This window comes from Oncorhynchus mykiss, chromosome 23 (assembly GCF_057628025.1).
Source record: "Oncorhynchus mykiss isolate SJ-2025 chromosome 23, ASM5762802v1, whole genome shotgun sequence".
In the NCBI taxonomy this organism is placed as follows: Eukaryota; Metazoa; Chordata; class Actinopteri; order Salmoniformes; family Salmonidae; genus Oncorhynchus; species Oncorhynchus mykiss.
This window is the reverse complement of record NC_143044.1, coordinates 10316240-10336681: the sequence shown is the minus strand read 5'-3', so window position 1 is coordinate 10336681 and position 20442 is coordinate 10316240. Positions and strand designations below refer to the sequence as shown.

Genomic DNA, 20442 nt, shown 5'->3' with positions numbered 1-20442 from the left:
ATTTTTCAATCATCGCACGTTGGCCAATAGAATGGATGGCAGTGGGAATTTACTCACTCGCCTACAAATTCTCAGAAGGTTGGCCAACCTCCGCCTCCTTATTCTCAGTCTTTTCTTCAAACAAATGACAGGGATTTGGGCCCGTTTCCGAGAAAGCAGTATATCCTTCACGTCGGACTCGTTAAAGTAAAAAAAAAATCCAGTTTGAGGTGAGTGATCGCTGTTCTGATGGCCAGAAGTTATTTTCAGTCATAAGAGATGCTAGAAACAACATTATGTACAAAATAAGTTTAAAAAATAAGTTACAAACAATGTAAAAAAAATGAACAAAATAGCAGTTGGTTGGGAGCACGTAAAAAGTCAGCCATCCCCTCCGGCTCTGCAATAGGTGTAGCAAAACATTCAAGGGCCATTTTCTCAAAAGTGGGGTTACAAATTTATCAACGTTCAAAGCAGAATTACTTTCCCATTGTTCCTCAACTGCATTGTATGATATGATTTCCACCTGATTTCCACATCCACGGACGTTGGTTTTTGGTTCGGGCCAGACCAAATTTGAATCAATCATAGACTTCTAGCCTTGATTTAGAGCACACATAGACGTCTATAAATGACATATTTTCAACATTCATTCAGAACCAAAAATGAACATGATTTTAACATCCGGAAAAATACGGATTTTAGACGTCTTTTCAACATAATTTAGCTTACTGGGACTATTGGCAATTTTTTGGGTCAGACCAAGGGATGTAATGGCCAGGACCGGCTCTGCTAGACGTAATGTTTGACTAAAAACATAATCATTTCAAACGCTGTTTACATTCAGGGCAGCAGGTAGCCTAGTGGTTAGAGCATTGGGCCAGTAACCAAAAGGTTGCTATATTGAATACCGAAAGGTTGCTATAACCGAAAGGTTGCTAGATTGAAAAGGTCATTCAAAAGGTCTGTCATTCTGCCCCTGAACAAGGCAGTTCTTAGGCCGTTATTGTAAATGAGAATTTGTTCTTAACTGACTTGCCTAGTTAAATAAAAAAACATTTGTATACAATAACATATGCAGTATTTCTCTATTATGCGTGGCAATACTTTGGAACAGACTTCCCAAATTAAATTCACTTGGAGCTGATTTCCTGGTGTTTTTAGTCTTTTATGTCCAACAATGAAAATTCAGAAGATGTTCCCACCCCAAAAAAACAGATCTTGGGAAGGGTACCAAAACATTTCTGCAGCATTGAAGGTCACCAAGAACACAGTGGCCTCCATCATTCTTAAATGGAAGAAGTTTGGTACCACCAAGACTCTTCCTAGAGCTGGCCGCCCGGTCAAACTGAGCAATCGGGGGAGAAGGGCTTTTGTCAAGGAGGTGACCAAGAACCCGATGGTCACTCTGACAGAGCTCCAGAGTTCCTCTGTGGAGATGGGAGAACCTTCCAGAAGGACAACCATATCTGCAGCATTCCACCAATCAGGCCTTTATGGTAGAGTGTCCAAACTGAAGCCACTCTTCAGTAAAAGACACATGACAGCCAGCTTGGAATTTGCCAAGATTGACCAGAGAAACAAGATTCTCTGCTTTGATGAAACCAAGATTGAAATCTTTGGCCTGAATGCCAAGCGTCACGTCTGGAGGAAACCTGAAAAGCCAGAGCCCAGACTTGATCAATAGATCTAACATCTCTGGAGACCTGAAAAATAGCTGTTCAGCCACGCTCCCCATCAAAACTGAAAGAGTTTGAGAGGATCTGCAGAGAAGAATGGGAGAAACTCCCCAAATCAGGTGTGCCAAGCTTGTAGCGTCATACCCAAGAAGACTTGAGGTTGTAATCACTGCCAAAGGTGCTTCAACAAAGTACTGAGTAAATGGTCTGAATAGTTATGTAAATGTTATATTTCATTTTTTATTTAAAAAAAAATACTTTTGCAAACATTGCTGAAAACCTGTTTTTGCTTTGTCATAATGGGTTATTGTGTATTGATTGATGAGGGTAAACAATGATTTCATCCACTTTAAAATAAGGCTGTAACGTAACAAAATGTGGAAAAAGTCAAGTGTTCTGAATGCTTTCCAAATGCACTGTATACACTGAGTGTACAAAACATTACGGACACCTGCTCTTTCCATGACATAGACTAACCTGTTGAATCCAGGTTAAAGCTATGATCCCTTATTGATGTCACCTGTGTAGATGAAGGGGAGGAGACAGGTTAAAGAAGGATTTTTAAGCCTTGAGACAATTGAGACATAGATTGTTTATTTGTGCCATTCAGTGAATTAAGAACATTTATTTTAAGTGCCTTTGAACGGGGTATGGTAGTAGGTAGCAGGCACACCGGTTTGAGTGTGTCAAGAACTGCAATGTTGCTGGGCTTTTTACACTCAACATTTTGCAGTGTGTATCAAGAATGGTCACCACCCAAAGGACATCCAGCCAACATGACACAACTGTGGGAAGCCTTAGAGTCAACATGAACCAGCATCCCTGTGGAATGCTTTTGACACCTTGTAGAACATACCCGACAAATTTAGGCTGTTCTGAGGCCAAAAGGGGTTGCAACTCAATATTAGGAATGTTTTTCTAATGTTTTGTACACTCAGTGTATACCAAATCAAGACTTTTTCAGAAACAACCCAGCAGAAAATTGTATGATTTCATGTTTGTGTCACTAACGCAATACCCTTTAGGCAAGGGTATCTAACTTGATATTGCAGCTCTGCCAAGAGGAGAGAATGACAGCAGTTCAGCAGAGGACAATAGCATGCTAGGCTTTGGCATCTTGGCACAGTCTGCGCTGGGGCCAGGGGTAAAGCTAAGCAGTGACCCCTCCTCCCTCTAACCTAGTGCCCTTGTGACTCCCCAGGGATACCAATCTCTGTGAGATCATATTATGTGATCATTACAGCTAATGCTGCCACTTGGAGAAGTGCCATGCCTTTCAAATAATCTAATATGCATGCACTGTTGGACAAGTATTGGCATTACAAGCTATGCCATCCAACTTGAGGAGAAAAATATGAAAAATATTCCTCTAAGACAACTGGAATTTGCCTTTTTTTCAGTGAAGAACAAATTCTTATTTACAATGACAGCCTACACCGGCCAAACGCAGACGACGCTGGGCCAATTGTGCACCGCCCTATGGGACCACAGCTGGTTGTGATACAGCCTGGAATCTAACCAGGGTGTCTGTAGTGACGCCTCTAGCACTGACACAGTGCCTTAGACCGCTGCGTGACTTGGGAGGCATCAGGATTTGCTGGATGGAGATTCAAGTTCTTTATCATTTAATACATTTGTCTGGGAACATTTATCAGACATTTGATATATTTCACTAGGATTTAGCACAAGCTACAGTCCCTGGTTCTAGAACAGGCAAACCGGTTTAATTTATTTATTTATTTCATTCATTTATTTATTTATTTTGATTGTTATTAATCTAGTTTTGTCTTTTGGGGCATTCTATAAAATAACTAGAATAATATAGTTAATTAACTACAAGATACTCTTAAAATGTTGCAGCTGTGATATACTATTTAATTACATTAGATACTTTGTGGACACCAAATAGTTTAGGCTCCATTGAATCAATGCATTTCCTTAAGTCTAGACCACATGTCAAACACAAGGCCGGGCAGAATCCAGCCCGACACATCTTTCCGTTGACACGTGCAATGATTTGTGTTGTCAAATAATTTTGGACCGCTTCCATATCGCCCCTGATGCTCTACACTACAAGTCACAGCAAGTACTGCTAAAGTACTGCCAATGCACTGCCTACACACACACACACCACTCCTCCAAGACCCACACAATCAATTATTCTACCGGACCGAAACTTTAAACATGTAGGCTAAATGTTCATGCCAAGTTTCTGTTCTAACAGGTCATTGCTGAAAATGTCATCTTGGTTGTCAAAAAGTTCTAAAATAAAGGAGTATAAATAAGTAAACAGCTGAGTCATCTACTTTATGGAATTACAGCCCGATGCACTTGCATTGGGTGAATGCAATGTCAATTGCGCTGCTTTCGTGTGTCCTGTTTACAGCGCGCAGCGGAGGAAGTGTACAGACAGCTTGGATTTTGGCATCTAGGCTACTAAAATGTTGCAGTCTGGCTTCATTCTTTTAAAGCTTGACAACGAATAACCAATAACCAACCCAGGCCTATTACAAGGACATTTGAGCAGTGGCCTAGGCTGGCTACTCAACTACAAGACATATTGAGCGCACCATACAGCAATGCTGCATTCAACCTATGATTGCTATGATTCATTCAACACTGACCTTGACTTAATTTAACCCTCCTGTTGTGTTCGTTCGTTTCATGTTAATTAATGATGTGTTCCCGTTCTGCCCCATTATAGTGATTATAAATCCATAGTAATACATATATTATCACTTAATGTTGTGTTAGATCTTTTTATCAACTTAAGTTCTTGCGAACATTACAAGTTTTGAACTTCTATTAGCTATTTATAGCCTGTAGGCCTCATTGACCTGAGCTCATACAACTCATTTTTGAGTAAAAAAAAAAGCATAATGTATGGATTATTTTGACTACAACAGATACTCAGATGAAACATATTGTGCTATTTGTCACAGACTACTTTGTGTCAAAGTTTAACAAGGACTCTCTCCCCTCACCCGTGTCATGATCAAAGATATGATCAAGAGCCTCACATGCAGTATATCGTTTGGTCATTGTGCTGCCACAGAATGAATTGTGAGCAAGGCCTTTATATACCAGAGTTGCAAGAAAAGTTGTATATATCATTGAAACGATGTTGCGATTGTTTGTGAGAATGCCAACAGGTGTGGTTCCTGTGGGGGAAAGATTATATTGGGGAAAGGTTCCCGTGGAGGTTGCCATGAAAGAGTGAGGTGTGTGTGTGTGTGTGCTCAAACACACTTGCATGTGGGGGTCTGGGAGGGGAAGTGTGTCCATCTGATGAATGGGCATGTGCCTGAACTAAATTTTATACACTAATTGTAGTCTCACTCATTCATTTCTAATGATCGGTCCGGGAACACCGCTGGTGTACAAAAGTTAAATAAAACACCCAAAATGTTATGAAAATCACCCAAATGTATTTTGTGTGTTCAGGTTCCCAGAGTGGACAAAGTAGTGGAACCTTAGGACAATCCATTTTCAAAACTTGTGAATCGGTTCAAATCTACAGCCGGAGGGTTATTATTAGACCTGGGGGTATTTCAGCAAGGTTGTTTTTATAGTTATTAGTTACATATCCAACCATGTAAAAAAAATAATAATAATTCTGCACTCTGCGAATAATATCTGATAATCATTGATCGCCAATATCTTGACTTTCAGTATTGACAACTACTGGTTTCAAAAACATATCTGTGCACAGAGCTCTAGAGAGGATGCGTACCTAAGTATTTTATCCACTCCTGTCTGGTCGCAGGGATCAGAGCCCTTTAGGATTGTGTTCAGTGATTCATGGATCCAGTGGAGAGCGGCCATCACAGAATCCCTCCTCTTATCATTGTTGATATTGGTCACACCACTTTGGTCCTGGAAACTGTTGTCGAGGACCTCCCTGTGGCTTGATATCACCGCAGAACATGTCGTCTAAACACAAAGACAAGGGGGAGAAGGGTTTTAGCAAGAAAAAGCAGTGGGTGGACAATGTGAGGCAAAACCTACTATGATGCCTTTTAGAAGAATGATGATGCTGTCTGCTACATAATCTACTATAGTCCTAGGAATACCATGATACAGTGCCTTGAAAAAGTATTCCTCCCCCTTGGCGTTTTTCCTATTTTGTTGCATTACAACCTGTAATTAAAATACATTTTAATTGGATTTCATATAATAGACATACAAAAAATAGTCCAAATTGGTGAAATTCTAAAAAATAAAAAATGTTAAAGTGGTGCATGCATATGTATTCACCCCGTTTGCTACAAAGCCCCTAAATAAGATCTGGTGTAACCAATTACCTTCAGAAGACACATAATTAGTTAAATAAAGTCCACCTGTGTGCAATATCTCATGATCTGTCAAATGATCTCAGTGTATATATACACCTGTTCTGAAAGGCCCCAGAGTCTGCAACACCACTAAGCAAGGGGCACCACCAATCAAGCGGCACCACGAAGACCAAGGAGCTCTCCAAACAGGTCAGGGACAAAGTTGTGGAGAAGTACAGATCAAGGTTGGGTTATAAAAAAATATCAGAAACTTTGAACATCCCACGGAGGACCATTAAATCCATTATTAAAAACTGGAAAGAATATGGCATCACAACAAACCTTCCAAGACGTCCACCAAAACTCATGGACCAGGCAAGGAGGGCATTAATCATAGAGGCAACAAAGAGACCAAAGATAACCCTGAAGGAGCTGCAAAGCTCCACAGCGGAGATTGGAGTATCTGTCTATAGGCCCAATTTAAGCCGGACACTCCACAGAGCTGGGCTTTAGGGAAGAGTGGCCAGAAAAAAAAGCCATTACTTATAGACAAAATAAGCAAACACGTTTGACGCATGGTGGTGGCAGCATCATGCTGTTGGGATGTTTTTCCATCGGCAGGGACTGGGAAACTGGTCAGAAATGAAAGAATGATGGAGGATGCGAAATACAGGGAAATTCTTGAGGGAAACCTGTTTCAGTCTTCCAGAGATTTGAGACTGGGACGGAGGTTCACCTTCCAGCAGGACAATGACCCTAAGCATACTGCTAAAGCAACACTTGAGTGGTTTAAGGGGAAACATTTAAATGTCTTGGAATGGCCTAGTCAAAGCCCAGACCTCAATCCAATTGAGAATCTGTGGTATGACATAAAGATTGCTGTACACCAGCAGAACCCATTCAAATTGAAGGAGCTGGAGCAGTTTTGCCCTGAAGAATGGGCAAAAATACCAATGGCTAGATGTTCCAAGCTTATAGACATTTTTTTTTATTTCACCTTTATTTAAACAGGTAGGCCAGTTGAGAACAAGTTATCATTTACAACTGCGACCTGGACAAGATAAAGCATAGCAGTGCGACAAAAACATCAACACAGAGTTACACATAAACAAACGTACAGTCAATAACACAAAATAAAAGAAAAATAGAAAGATCTATGTACAGTGTGTGCAAATGAAGAAGAGAAGGGAGGTAGGCAATAAATAGGCTATAGAGGCGAAATAATTACAATTTAGCAATAATACTGGAGTGAAATATGTGCAGATGATGATGTGCAAGAAGAGATACTGGGGTGCAAAAGAGCAAGAGGGTAAGTAATAATATGGGGATGAGGTCAAGTGTGCTATTTACAGATTGGCTGTGTACAGGTACAGTGATCGATAAGCTGCTCTGACAGCTGATGCTTAAAGTTAGAGAGTGATCGATAACATCCCAACATATAAGACTCCAGTTTCAGAGATTTTTGCAATTCGTCCCAGTCATTGGTATCAGAGAACTGGAAGGAAAGGCGACCAAAGTAAGTGTTGGCTTTGGGGATGACCAGTGCAATATACCTTCTAGAGTTGGTGCTGCTAGGTGTTGCTATGGTGACCAGTGAGCTGAGATAAGGCGGGGCTTTACCTATCAAATACTTATAGATTACCTGGAGCCAGTGGGTTTGGCAACGGATATGTAGTGAGGGCAGCCAACGAGAGAATAGAAGTCGCAGTGGTGGGTAGTATATGGGGCTTTGGTGACAAAACGGATGGCACTGTGATAGATTACATCCAGTTTGCTGAGTAGAGTGTGGGGGGCTATTTTGTAAATGACATCGCTGAAGTCGAGGATCGGTAGGATAGTCAGTTTTATGAGTGTATGTTTGGCGGCATGAGTGAAGGAGGCTTTGTTGCAAAATAGGAAGCCGATTCTAGATTTCATTTGGGATTGGAGATGCTTAATGTGAGTCTGGAAGGAGAGTTTACAGTCTAACCAGACACCTAGGTATTTGCAGTTGTCCACATATTCTAGGTCAGAACCGTCCAGAGTAGTGACGCTAGCCGGGCGGGAGGGTGCGGGCAGCAATCGGTTGAAGAGCATGCACTTAGTTTAGGCCACGGAAGGAGTGTTGTATGGCGTTGAAGCTCATTTGGAGGTTTGTTAGCACAGTGTCCAAAGAAGGGCCAGATGATTACAGAATGGTGTCGTCTGCTTAGAGGTGGATCAGAGAATCACCCGCAGCAAGAGCGACATCATTGATATATACAGAGAAAAGAGTCAGCCCGAGAATTGAGCTCTGTGGCACCCCCATAGAGACTGCTAGAGGTCCGAACAACAGGCCCTCCGATTTGACACACTGAACTCTGTCTGAGAAGTATTTGGTGAACCAGGCGAGGCAGTCATTTGACAACCAAGGCTATTGAGCCTGCCGATAAGAATGAGGTGATTGACAGAGTCAAAAGCCTTGGCCAGATCGATGAAGACGGCTGCACAGTACTGTCTTTTATCGATGGCAGTTATGATATCGTTTAGGACCTTGATTGTGGCTGAGGTGCATCCATGATCAGCTTGGAAACCAGATTGCATAGTGGAGACGGTACGGTGGGATTCGAAATGGTCGGTGATCTGTTTATTAACTTGGCTTTCGAAGATTTTAGAAAGGCAAGGCAGGATGGATATATGTCTATAACAGTTTGGGTCTAAGGTGTCTCCCCCTTTGAAGAGGGGGATGACCGCGGCAGCTTTCCAATCTTTGGGGATCCCAGATGATACGAAAGAGAGGTTGAACAGGCTAGTAATAGGGGTTGCAACAATTTTGGCGGATAATTTTAGAAGATTGTATAGCCCAGCTGATTTGTAGGGATCCAGATTTTGCAGCTATTTCAGAACATCAGCTGTTTGGATTTGGGTCAAGGAGAAGGGGGGGGGCAAGTTGCTGCAAGGGGTGCTGGGGTGTTGGTCGGGGTAGGTGGAAAGCATGGCCAGCAGTGGAAAAATGCTTATTGAAATTATCGATTATCGTAGATTTATCGGTGATGACAGTGTTTGCTATCAGTGCGGTGGGCAGCTGGGAGGAGGTGCTCTTATTCTCCATGGACTTTACAGTATCCCAAAACTGTAAAGCTTTCCTAACTGACTGAGTATATTGGTTCCTGACTTCCATGAAGAGTTGCATATCGCGGGGGCTATTCGATGCTAATGCAGAACCCCACAGGATGTTTTTGTGCTGGTCAAGGGCAGTCAAGTCTGAGGTGAACCAAGGGCTATACAGTGCCTTGCGAAAGTATTCGGCCCCCTTGAACTTTGCGACCTTTTGCCACATTTCAGGCTTCAAACATCAAGATATAAAACTGTATTTTTTTGTGAAGAATCAACAACTAGTGGGACACAATCATGAAGTGGAACAACATTTATTGGATATTTCAAACTTTTTTAACAAATCAAAAACTGAAAAATTGGGCGTGCAAAATTATTCAGCCCCTTTACTTTCAGTGCAGCAAACTCTCTCCAGAAGTTCAGTGAGGATCTCTGAATGATCCAATGTTGACCTAAATGATTAATGATGATAAATACAATCCACCTGTGTGTAATCAAGTCTCCGTATAAATGCACCTGCACTGTGATAGTCTCAGAGGTCCGTTAAAAGCGCAGAGAGCATCATGAAGAACAAGGAACACACCAGGCAGGTCCGAGATACTGTTGTGAAGAAGTTTAAAGCCGGATTTGGATACAAAAAGATTTCCCAAGCTTTAAACATCCCAAGGAGCACTGTGCAAGCGATAATATTGAAATGGAAGGAGTATCAGACCACTGCAAATCTACCAAGACCTGGCCGTCCCTCTAAACTTTCAGCTCATACAAGGATAAGACTGATCACAGATGCAGCCAAGAGGCCCATGATCACTCTGGATGAACTGCAGAGATCTACAGCTGAGGTGGGAGACTCTGTCCATAGGACAACAATCAGTCGTATATTGCACAAATCTGACCTTTATGCAAGAGTGGCAAGAAGAAAGCCATTTCTTAAAGATATCCATAAAAAGTGTTGTTTAAAGTTTGCCACAAGCCACCTGGGAGACACACCAAACATGTGGAAGAAGGTGCTCTGGTCAGATGAAACCAAAATTGAACTTTTTGGCAACAATGCAAAACGTTATATTTGGCGTAAAAGCAACACAGCTCATCACCCTGAACACACCATCCCCACTGTCAAACATGGTGGTGGCAGCATCATGGTTTGGGCCTGCTTTTCTTCAGCAGGGACAGGGAAGATGGTTAAAATTGATGGGAAGATGGATGGAGCCAAATACAGGACCATTCTGGAAGAAAACCTGATGGAGTCTGCAAAAGACCTGAGACTGGGACGGAGATTTGTCTTCCAACAAGACAATGATCCAAAACATAAAGCAAAATCTACAATGGAATGGTTCAAAAATAAACATATCCAGGTGTTAGAATGGCCAAGTCAAAGTCCAGACCTGAATCCAATCGAGAATCTGTGGAAAGAACTGAAAACTGCTGTTCACAAATGCTCTCCATCCAACCTCACTGAGCTCGAGCTGTTTTGCAAGGAGGAATGGGAAAAAATGTCAGTCTCTCGATGTGCAAAACTGATAGAGACATACCCCAAGCGACTTACAGCTGTAATCGCAGCAAAAGGTGGCGCTACAAAGTATTAACTTAAGGGGGCTGAATAATTTTGCACGCCCAATTTTTCAGTTTTTGATTTGTTAAAAAAGTTTGAAATATCCAATAAATGTCGTTCCACTTCATGATTGTGTCCCACTTGTTGTTGATTCTTCACAAAAAAATACAGTTTTATATCTTTATGTTTGAAGCCTGAAATGTGGCAAAAGGTCGCAAAGTTCAAGGGGGCCGAATACTTTCGCAAGGCACTGTATATGTTCTTAGTTCTAAATTTTTTGAATGAATGCTTATTTAAGATGGAGAGGAAAGCACTTTTGAGGAGCAACCAGGCATCCTCTTCTGATGGGATGAGGTCAATATCCTTCCAAGATACCCGGGCCAGGTTGGTTAGAAAGACCTGCTCGCTGAAGTGTATAAGGGAGTGTTTGACAGTGATGAGGGGTGATCGTTTGACCGCGGGACCCATTACGCACACAGGCAATGGGGCAGTGATCGCTGAGATCCTGGAGACAGCAGAGGTGTATTTAGAGGGCAGGTTGGTCAGGATGATATCTAAGAGGGTGCCCATGGTTACAGATTTTGGGTTGAACCTGGTATGTTCCTTGATCATTTGTGTGAGATGAGGGCATCTAGCTTAGATTGTAGGACGGCCGGGGTGTTAAGCAAGACCCAGTTTAGGTCACCTAACAGTATGAACTATGAAGATAGATGGGGGGTGATCAATTCACATATGGTGTCCAGGGCACAGCTGGGGGCTGAAGGGGGTCTATAACAAGCGGCAATGGTGAGAGACTTGTTTCTGGAAAGGTGTTTTTTTTAAAGAAGAAGCTAGAATTGCTTGGGCACAGACCTGGATAGTATGACAGAACTATGCAGGCTATCTCTGCAGTAGATTGCAACTCCACCCCCTTTGGAAGGTCTATCTTGTCTGAAAATGTTATAGTTATGGATGAAAATGTCAGGATTTTTGGTGGCCTTCCTAAGCCAGGATTCAGACACAGCTAGGACATCAGGGTTGGCGGAGTGTGCTAAAGCAGTGAATAAAACAAATTTAGGGAGGAGTCTTCTAATGTTAACATGCATGAAACCAATGCCTTTACGGTTACAGAAGTCAACAAATGAGAGCGTCTGGAGAATGGGAGTGATGCTGGGGGCTGGAAGGCCTGGGTTAACCTCTACATCACCAGAAGAACAGAACATGAGTAGGATAAGAGTATGGCTAAAGGCTAAAAGAACTGGTCGTCTAGTGCGTTCGGAACAGAGAGTAAAGGGGGCAGGTTTCTGGGCACGGTAGGATAGATTCAAGGCATAATGTACCGACAAGGGTATGGTAGGATGTGAGTACATTGGAGGTAAGCCTAGGCATTGAGTGACGATAAGAGAGGTTTTGTCTCTAGAAGCACCATTTAAGCCAGGTGCAGTCACCGCATGTGTGGGGGGTGGGGGGTGGTATAACAGGGCTAGCTAAGGAATATTGAGCAGAGCTGGAGGCAGGGAGATTCAGACAGCTAGCAGGCCGGGGCTAGCAGCAGGCTAGCAGATGGGCCTCATTTGGATGTCGCAACGGCGGAGCCTGTTGAAACCCCCTCGGATGGTTACGTCGGCAGACCAGTCATTATGGATCGACGGGGCTCCGTGTCGGCAGAAAAGGGTCCAGGCCAATTGGCAAAAGATGTAATTGAAGCCCAGGAATTGCTTGATAGATCTCTTCGGCTAGCCGGGAGATGGACCTAGATTCGAGGCTAGCTCCAGGCTAACTGGTGCTTGCTTCGGGACAGAGACATTAGCCAGGAGTAGCCACTCGGACAGCAGCTAGCTAACTGCGATGATTCGGGGGAGTAACGGTTCAGAGCTTGCGGTAGGAATCTGGAGATATGGTGGAGAAAAGCAGTCCGATATGCTCTGGGTTGATATCGTACTGTGCAGGCTGGCAGGAGTTTACCGGGCTGAAGCTGGCAGATGTCCCAGTTAACGGTGATGACAAACTAGCAGTGGCTAAATGACGACTAGCTAGTCAGCTGGCTAGCTTCTGAAGGGGGTTACGGTTCTAAAGTTTAAAAAAAATTGCAGATCCATACCGCATTGGGTGAGGCGGGTTGCAGGAGAGTATGTTCAGTCCGTAGATGGAAAAATTTGATGAAAATGTATTATTAAATATATATGAAGAAAGAAACAATATATACAAGGGACAGGACAAGACATACCCCAATAGACTTGCAGCTGTAATTTCTGAAAAAGGTGGCTCTACAAAGTATTGACTTTGGGGGGGTGAATAGTTATGCACTCTCAAGTTCTTCGTTTTTTTGTCTTATTTCTTGTTTGTTTCACAATAAAACATATTTTGCATCTTCAAAGTGGTAGGCATGTTGTGTAAATCAAATGATACCAGCCCCCCAAAAAATCTATTTTAATTCCAGGTTGTAAGGCAACAAAATAGGTTGAATGCCAAGAAGGGTGAATACTCCTCGCAAGCCACCGTATACAGTAACGGTCTGTAACAAGTTTTACCATAATAAACAGAGACTTTACTCAATCCTTGTGCGAACATCACATGGAAACCATAAAGTTCTGAATGTCACTTCCATAGAGATATCCCCAAAAAATGTGACTATGGTCACACCTCCAATACCAACAAATTATATCATACTAGTCTATTCATGTGGGGGGGAATTCCGACCCGGGTTAAGTGTGCATAAATGGAACATAATTCACCTTTTATGCACTTTTATCTCTATGCATATTCTGACCTTGAGTTTAAGCATGAGAAAAGCATGCTATCACCATCATATATCATTCATTTGGGGTGGAGATCAAAGAAATGTGTGGCGGAGGTGTCTACAGATACGCCATAATCTGACCTTGACTTAAGTCCCTCATAATACCTACACCTTTACACAATGAATAAGGTCGAGCAACCTGTCAGTTCCAAGTGGAACAACATCTACTTCATTTTTTTATTTAGAAAGAACACCATTCTCCATGAACTGTAATTTACAAATTGATAACAGCTCTTGAGAGCTAGGTAAATGAGTAAGCCGTTTGGATAATGGGATTGTAAATATAAATGACAATTGTTTTAGATTTATTTTAGGCCTATCTTATGATAGCTGGAAACAAATGTGAAACCAGTCATATAGCAGCCAACTGAAGCATATCAACATATTACCTTTTGCACAGTGAATTTTATGAAATGCTGGCCTTATAACTTGCAAAGATTAAATTTGGAGACACAAGCTATAGGCTTCTGTAGCCATGTGCAAATGACCGTATAGCGCCAAACCTACCGAGTTTATTTATAATTTCTAGAATGTTTAAATTATATGCCCAGACTTTTTACTGTATGCTTTACAATTTGTATACTGTTAAATATGAACCACTATCGGTAGCCACCATCAGTTCTACCCACATACATTTATAACTGTCACTTTAGTGTTAGTTTCCTTACATTTGGCATCATTCCATTACATCGTTAGTTTACCTTTCTTTCCTCTGTTACGTTTGTGTAGTAGTTCCTGAGGATCGCTAGCAACAGTGGATCACATTAGACTAACATATTACAAATTGTGCAATAATTTGGGACATGTAGCCTATTTGAATCATTATAAAACGCAGACCATACATAGCAGTTCAAACCTGGAGCCTGGGGTACTCAATTCACGACGACTGGACCATTATCATCACAGTTCCGTGATCAGGGAGGATTATTAGGGTAGATTTATAGGACTACTGTTCAAGCTCTCTTGTACACTTTTATCACCGTCCAATATTTCATGGATTTAACTGTTTAAAATATGGTAACTTTCAGGATGAAACACCGTTTTTTGATTCACCAATTTATTTTGTGCATAAAGGCTGTCCAGACCTGTTTTTTATTATTATTCATAAATACTTTCCTAACCCTAAATAATATAGATCAGAGTATTTTTAAATCTACCAGTTGGTGCTAAAAATGAGATGAATATGAGTGTATTTAGGGATTCGTGGCTTTTCCTAATATGATCCCTAACATTATGAACTGTTCTCTCCATATATTCTAGTGAGTCTTTCGAGAAAAAAAGTTATAATTAAAAGCTACACCAAATTTAAAGAGACGGCTTTAGATACATGTACTGATAACCCTATGGAATGAGAACATCTGTTGTCCGGTAAGCGGGAAAGAGTTTTCAGCAGTTAAATTACATTTATACAGCATGTGCAAGAGAACCACACCTGCAAAGCCCTTTACACACCTACACAAGGGTAAGTCTGAATACCAACTACTAAGAAGTATGAAGGAAAGGCACATGAAAGGCATACATTTCATAAGTCTGAATCGGGCCCAATGTCAACAAACAGATTTGTTTTGGTTCGATTAGGGGGAAAAGATTTAGAAATTTAACCAGAGTGTCACAGTGTAATAAGTCAAACAAAAACAGCATCCGTCAAAAGCATTGCACTCTGACTGAGTTAACATGGCTCAAGGTGTGAAACAATTCAAATGTTGCACTGAGGGAGAACAGTGAAATAAAGGTTTGTTTGGATTTGTGCCTCCCTCTGCCTCGGCTGCCATCTTAGAGTGGTCCCAGACTGTGATGAGCACTGAGGCAGGCAGCGCTAACACAGGCACCTCCCACTGACCTGAAGCCAGCAGCGTAGTTAGGAGGTGGAATATCTGAGTTAATTATCCACTCTCTTCTTTCTCTCTCTCTCTCCCTTTAGGTTCAACCACTAGCCTCGCTGTTCCCTGTCATGGCAGATTACCATCAGCCATCTCATGGTATCTGCCAAATGGGCATGGTAATAATCCAAGAGAATCACTCTAAAGGCTGCTAAATCCTCTACTCTGTCCCTTGGGCCGAAATGTTTCTCTGTCGACTGTGAGAGAGGTTTCCTGTGTCGAATCTATACTGAACAAAAATATAAACACAACATGTAAAGTGTTGGTCCCATGAGCTAAAATAAAAGATCACAGAAATGTTCCATACACACACAAAGCCTATTTCTCTCAAATTTTGACTTACTCCCTCACTAACTTTAAGCACCAGCTGTCCGAGCAGCTCACAGATCACTGCACCTGTACATAGCCCATCTGTAAATATCCCATCCAACTACCTCATCCCCATACTGTTATTTATTTTGCTCCTTTGCACCCCAGTATCTCTACTTGCACATTCATCTTCCATCTTCTGCACATCTATCACTCCAGTGTTTAATTGCTATATTGTAATTATTTCGCCACTATGGCCTATTTATTACCTACCGCCCTTATCCTACCTCATTTGCACACACTGTTTATAGACCTTTTCATTTGTATTATTGACTGTATGTTTGTTTATTCCATGTGTAACTCTGTGTTGTTGTTTGTGTCGCTTTGCTTTATCTTGGCCAGGTCGCAGTTGTAAATGAGAACTTGTTCTCAACTAGCCTACCTGGTTAAATAAAGGTGAAATAAAAAATGTATTTAAAAAAGTGTGCAATTGGCATGCTGACTGCAGGAATGTCCAACAGAGCTGTTTCCAGGTAATTGAATGTTAATTTCTCTACCATAAGCCGCATTCAACATTGTTTTAGAGAATTTGTCAGTCCATCAAACCGGCCTCACAATAGCAGACCACGTGTAACCACCCCAGCCCAAGACCTGCGGGATCGTCTGAGGGGGAAGGGGGTGCTGAGGAGTATTTCTGTCTGTAATAAATCCCTTTTGTGGAGAAAAACTACTTTTGAATGGCTGAGGCTGGCTCCCCAGTGGGTGGGCCTATGCCCTCCCAGGCCCACCCATGGCTGCACCCCCTGCCCAGTCATGTGAAATCAATAGATTAGGGCCTCATTTATTTATTTAAATTGACTGATTTCTTTCTATGAACTGTAACTCAGTAAAATCTTTGATATTGTTCAGTGTAAAACTGCTGGCCTCAGCACAGTCGGATGTAAATGAATGCCCAGGCGTTGTAGAGGCAACTGTTTAGTAAAAACTGATAGTTCATGATTACTTTCGCAAGGCACTGTATGTACACGTATATACTGTACTCTATATAATCTACTGCATCCTTATGTAATACATGTATCACTAGCCACTTTAACTATGCCACTTTGTTTACATACTCATCTCATATGTATATACTGTACTCGATTTCATCTACTGTATCTTGCCTATGCTGCTCTGTACCATCACTCATTCATATATCTTTATGTACATATTCTTTATCCCCTTACACTGTGTATAAGACAGTAGTTTTGGAATTGTTAGTTAGATTACTTGTTGGTTATTACTGCATTGTCAGAACTAGAAGCACAAGCATTTCGCTACACTCGCATTAACATCAGCTAACCATGTGTATGTGACAAATAACATTTGATTTGATTTGATTTTATTATGTTTCTTTGCCCAGACTAAAATTCTGAAAAACTGAAATGGCAAGGGGCAGTGGTTGTCCTCTGATGACTACCCTCCAAGCCTGCACGTTTCCCCAGCTGCATCTTCCCATTAGATCTCCCTGAATGGCTGAAGAGCCCAGATACTGTCATGTCAAACATGACCATATACTGGCAATTCCAATTGAAAACCTTATGAGTAATTTTTTTTTGTCAACAATGCCCCACTTGATAGCAACAAATACATTTGATTGAATATCCATAATATGACAGATGAAAAAACTTTCTGGAATTGTGCTAGAAATTAGGTTACATTACGAACCTACTGCCAGTGGTGTAAAGTACTTAAGTAAAACATATTTGGAACTACTACTTGGGAGGGTATCTGTACTTTACTATTTATATTTTTGACAACTTTTACTTTTACTTCACTACATTCCTAATGCCAATGGTGTAATTTTTACTCCATACATTTTCCCTGACACCCAAAAGTACTCGTTACATTTTGAATGCTTAGCAGGTCATAAAATTATCTGGCTGACTGACTAATCACATGCTTCATTTGTAAATGATGTCTGAGTGTTGGAGCATGCCTAGAAACTAAAAACTAGAAAATGGTGCCATCTGGTTTGCTTAATATAAGGAATTTGAAATGATTTATACTTTTACTTTTTACTTAAGTATATTACGTTTGAAACTTAAGTATATTTAAAACCAAATACTTTTAGACGTTTACTCAAGTAGGATTTTACTGGGTTACTTTCACTTTTACCCGAGTCATTTTCTATTACGGTCTCTTTACTTTTACTCGTGTATGATGATTGGGTACTTTTTCCCGCACTGCCTATTGCAACCTCTACAGATATTGATCACAGATTTGGCAGTATGAATTAAACATTTGGGAAGTGAGTGGGCTACTTCAATTGCCAACAAGGAGAAGATGCACAAAACTGAAAAGAACCTGGTACAAGGAAAAAGGAGCTCGCTAGCTAGCTTGCTCATGAACTTACCTTTTCTTCGTTTTTGATGATGCAGAGGACCTGTGCCTGGAGGGATAGTTGACCCTTTCCATCATAAATTTCTTTCCCCAATAGTCTGCTTATCACAGGTGGCGATGATAATTTTGAGAAGTAATTTGCCTAGAACATTTCATAAAACTTTTAATAATCACAGCAGAAAGAAACAACAACCTGGATATTGGGACCACACCAGCCGGTGCACTGCAGTGCCACAGCCCAGCAGGATTACTGATTCAATTAGGCCTAAACAAGGGCATGATTTGCTCATCAGTGCTCAGTAACACTAGTGCTCGACTTGAGCCAAAACTAGCTAACGTTAGATAGCTGTTTTTTGTTTACATGGTAAGCTAAGACTAAATAACGTTCCCCTTGAGTCAGCTACAGAAGCTAATTTAGCCACGATTTACGATGGAGTTGTGCAGCCACTACTAGGGAGGACTGGAGCTTAGACATTACATACAATTTATTTTTTCAGCACCCAAACACTTGCCCGTATTTACACATGACTTCTGGCTCCAGTAAGTTAGCTGATTAACTTAACATTGGCTTAGCAAACTAGCTAGATAGAAAGCATGATAATATGATGGTCAGCAGTTCAGAAATCAATGCATCATTGTCAATCATACCAGGTAACCATAAATATCCTCGGGCTTATCAAAGAACATGTCGTTCAGGACACCCTCCATCTTCTGTGGGACGCCGTTTGCCCTATAATATTCTGCAGCTTTCATTTTTAAATCATAAAACTCCTGCTCTTCTTTGGAGACACGACTGTTACAATTCATAAAGCCTTTATAAGACATAGCTATAACGTTCTGTCGGAGTGTTGTAGAGAAAATAAGGCTTGTATTCGCAGTCGCCACTTCCAGAGAACCGAGCTACCGACAGTACTGCAGCTAGTGCTACTGTTCACTTACATAGCTACTACACCAAGCAAACTGTCAACAGAGCCGGGTCTTTGTGTACAATACTGGTCGCTTAGCAACTTAAATGTGACATAACTTCCTACATTGAATTATATCGTTTACATGTTTCATCAGAGAGAAAATAACGTAACACGATCGTTAGGAAACATATCTGGTTACATTTTCATCTATAACCTGAACTATGGATATGTGGAGAGAAATCGCCGGTGGGCATTTAAGCCCGGAACAGCGCCTGACAGGCAGCCTTGTATTCCAGGCTGCGTGCTGCCCCAAGACCAGCGGAGGAATAACGAGTCAAGGAACAATGCTCTATCAAGCCACATTCAAACAGCCAGAATCCTGAAGCCTAGAGGGGGAAAAATAGTTAGCTAACATCTTTCTAAAATGAGGCAACTTTATACTGATATGTCACAGATATTATATCAGACTGATTTGTTGTAGATTAACCATATTTGTGTGCTTTTCGTGTGCTTTGCTAGTCTTGTGAGCCAGGGTTTCCCAAAATTTGTCCTGCCTCCTCGGGTTTTTGCCTTAGCAGTGCTAAGTTAGCACTACACAGTTGATTCAAATAACCAAAGCTTGATGATGAGTTGGTTCTTTGAATCATCTGTCTACTGCTAGGGACAATAACAAAATATGCACCCACGGGGGCCCTAGGACCCAGTTTTTGGAACTAGCTAGGTAGTCTTGTGAGCTATCTAGGTAGTCTTGCTAGCTAGTTAGCTAACTAGTTATCTATGTTGGTTGTTAGCTTGCATAACTGATCTGTATAATTATAACAGACACTTTGTGTTTTGTGGTTAATATTTACATATACAGCGCTCCATTCCTGACAGGCTGATCAGATTAGCTTTTAGCCTCAGAGCTTGATCAGATTGTAGGCTGTTTCATGAGCAAAGCTCCTTGCAGGCATATAAGCAGTCAACGTGCCTTATAGGCTAATGCATATGATCCAGTGGGTGAGCGCTATTCCTGGCAGGCTGATCAGATTCAATAGCAGCCTCAGAGGCTGATAAATCAAGATGCTGCAGGCTGTTTCATGAGCAAAACTAATTGCAGGTATATTAGCAGTCAAAGTGCCTTTTAGGCCTACTGAAATTAATGATACTTTTAAGAAATACTACGAAGACCTCTACACTTCCCAATCAAGCGATGATCAATCAGAGATCGACTCCTTTCTCTCCACTCTCAACCTCCCATGCCTGTCAGAGGAAGACAGAGAGCGCCTGAGTGAACAGTTCTCAGTTCCTGAATTGTTGGAGGCCATTAAATCCTTACCTTCTAATAAATCTCCCGGGGAGGATGGCTTCACTCCAGAGTTCTATAAAGAATTTAGGGAGCTGTTGGTCCCCTACCTTATGGATGTACTTAAAAAAGCCGGGGAAGACAACTGCTTTCCGGAATCTTTCTCTCAAGCAGTGATTACTGTAATCCACAAGAAAGGGAAACACCCGCTAAAGTGCGCCTCCTATAGACCAATCTCTCTCCTTAACACAGATTGTAAACTGGTCACCAAGATGCTATCTAAGAGACTGGAGTCATGTCTTCCCCTGTTGGTCAACCCAGATCAGACTGGTTTCATAATTAATAG

The 20442-nt window shown here is 41.5% G+C and overlaps 1 protein-coding gene across 1 annotated transcript in view; it reads right to left on the bottom strand.

The window, feature by feature from the left end:
- LOC110502415 (enolase 4) overlaps positions 1 to 19059 on the bottom strand; it is a 39885-nt gene extending 20826 nt beyond the window's left edge. The window contains exons 1-3 of the mRNA XM_021580440.3: positions 18552 to 19059; positions 17917 to 18045; positions 5392 to 5591 (exon numbers count right to left, since the gene is read on the bottom strand). Of these exons, the coding sequence (XP_021436115.2) occupies positions 5392 to 5591; positions 17917 to 18045; positions 18552 to 18728 (506 nt within the window). The 5' untranslated portion in view covers positions 18729 to 19059. The remainder of the gene's footprint in view (positions 1 to 5391; positions 5592 to 17916; positions 18046 to 18551) is intronic.
- Between the last annotated feature and the right edge of the window lie 1383 nt (positions 19060 to 20442).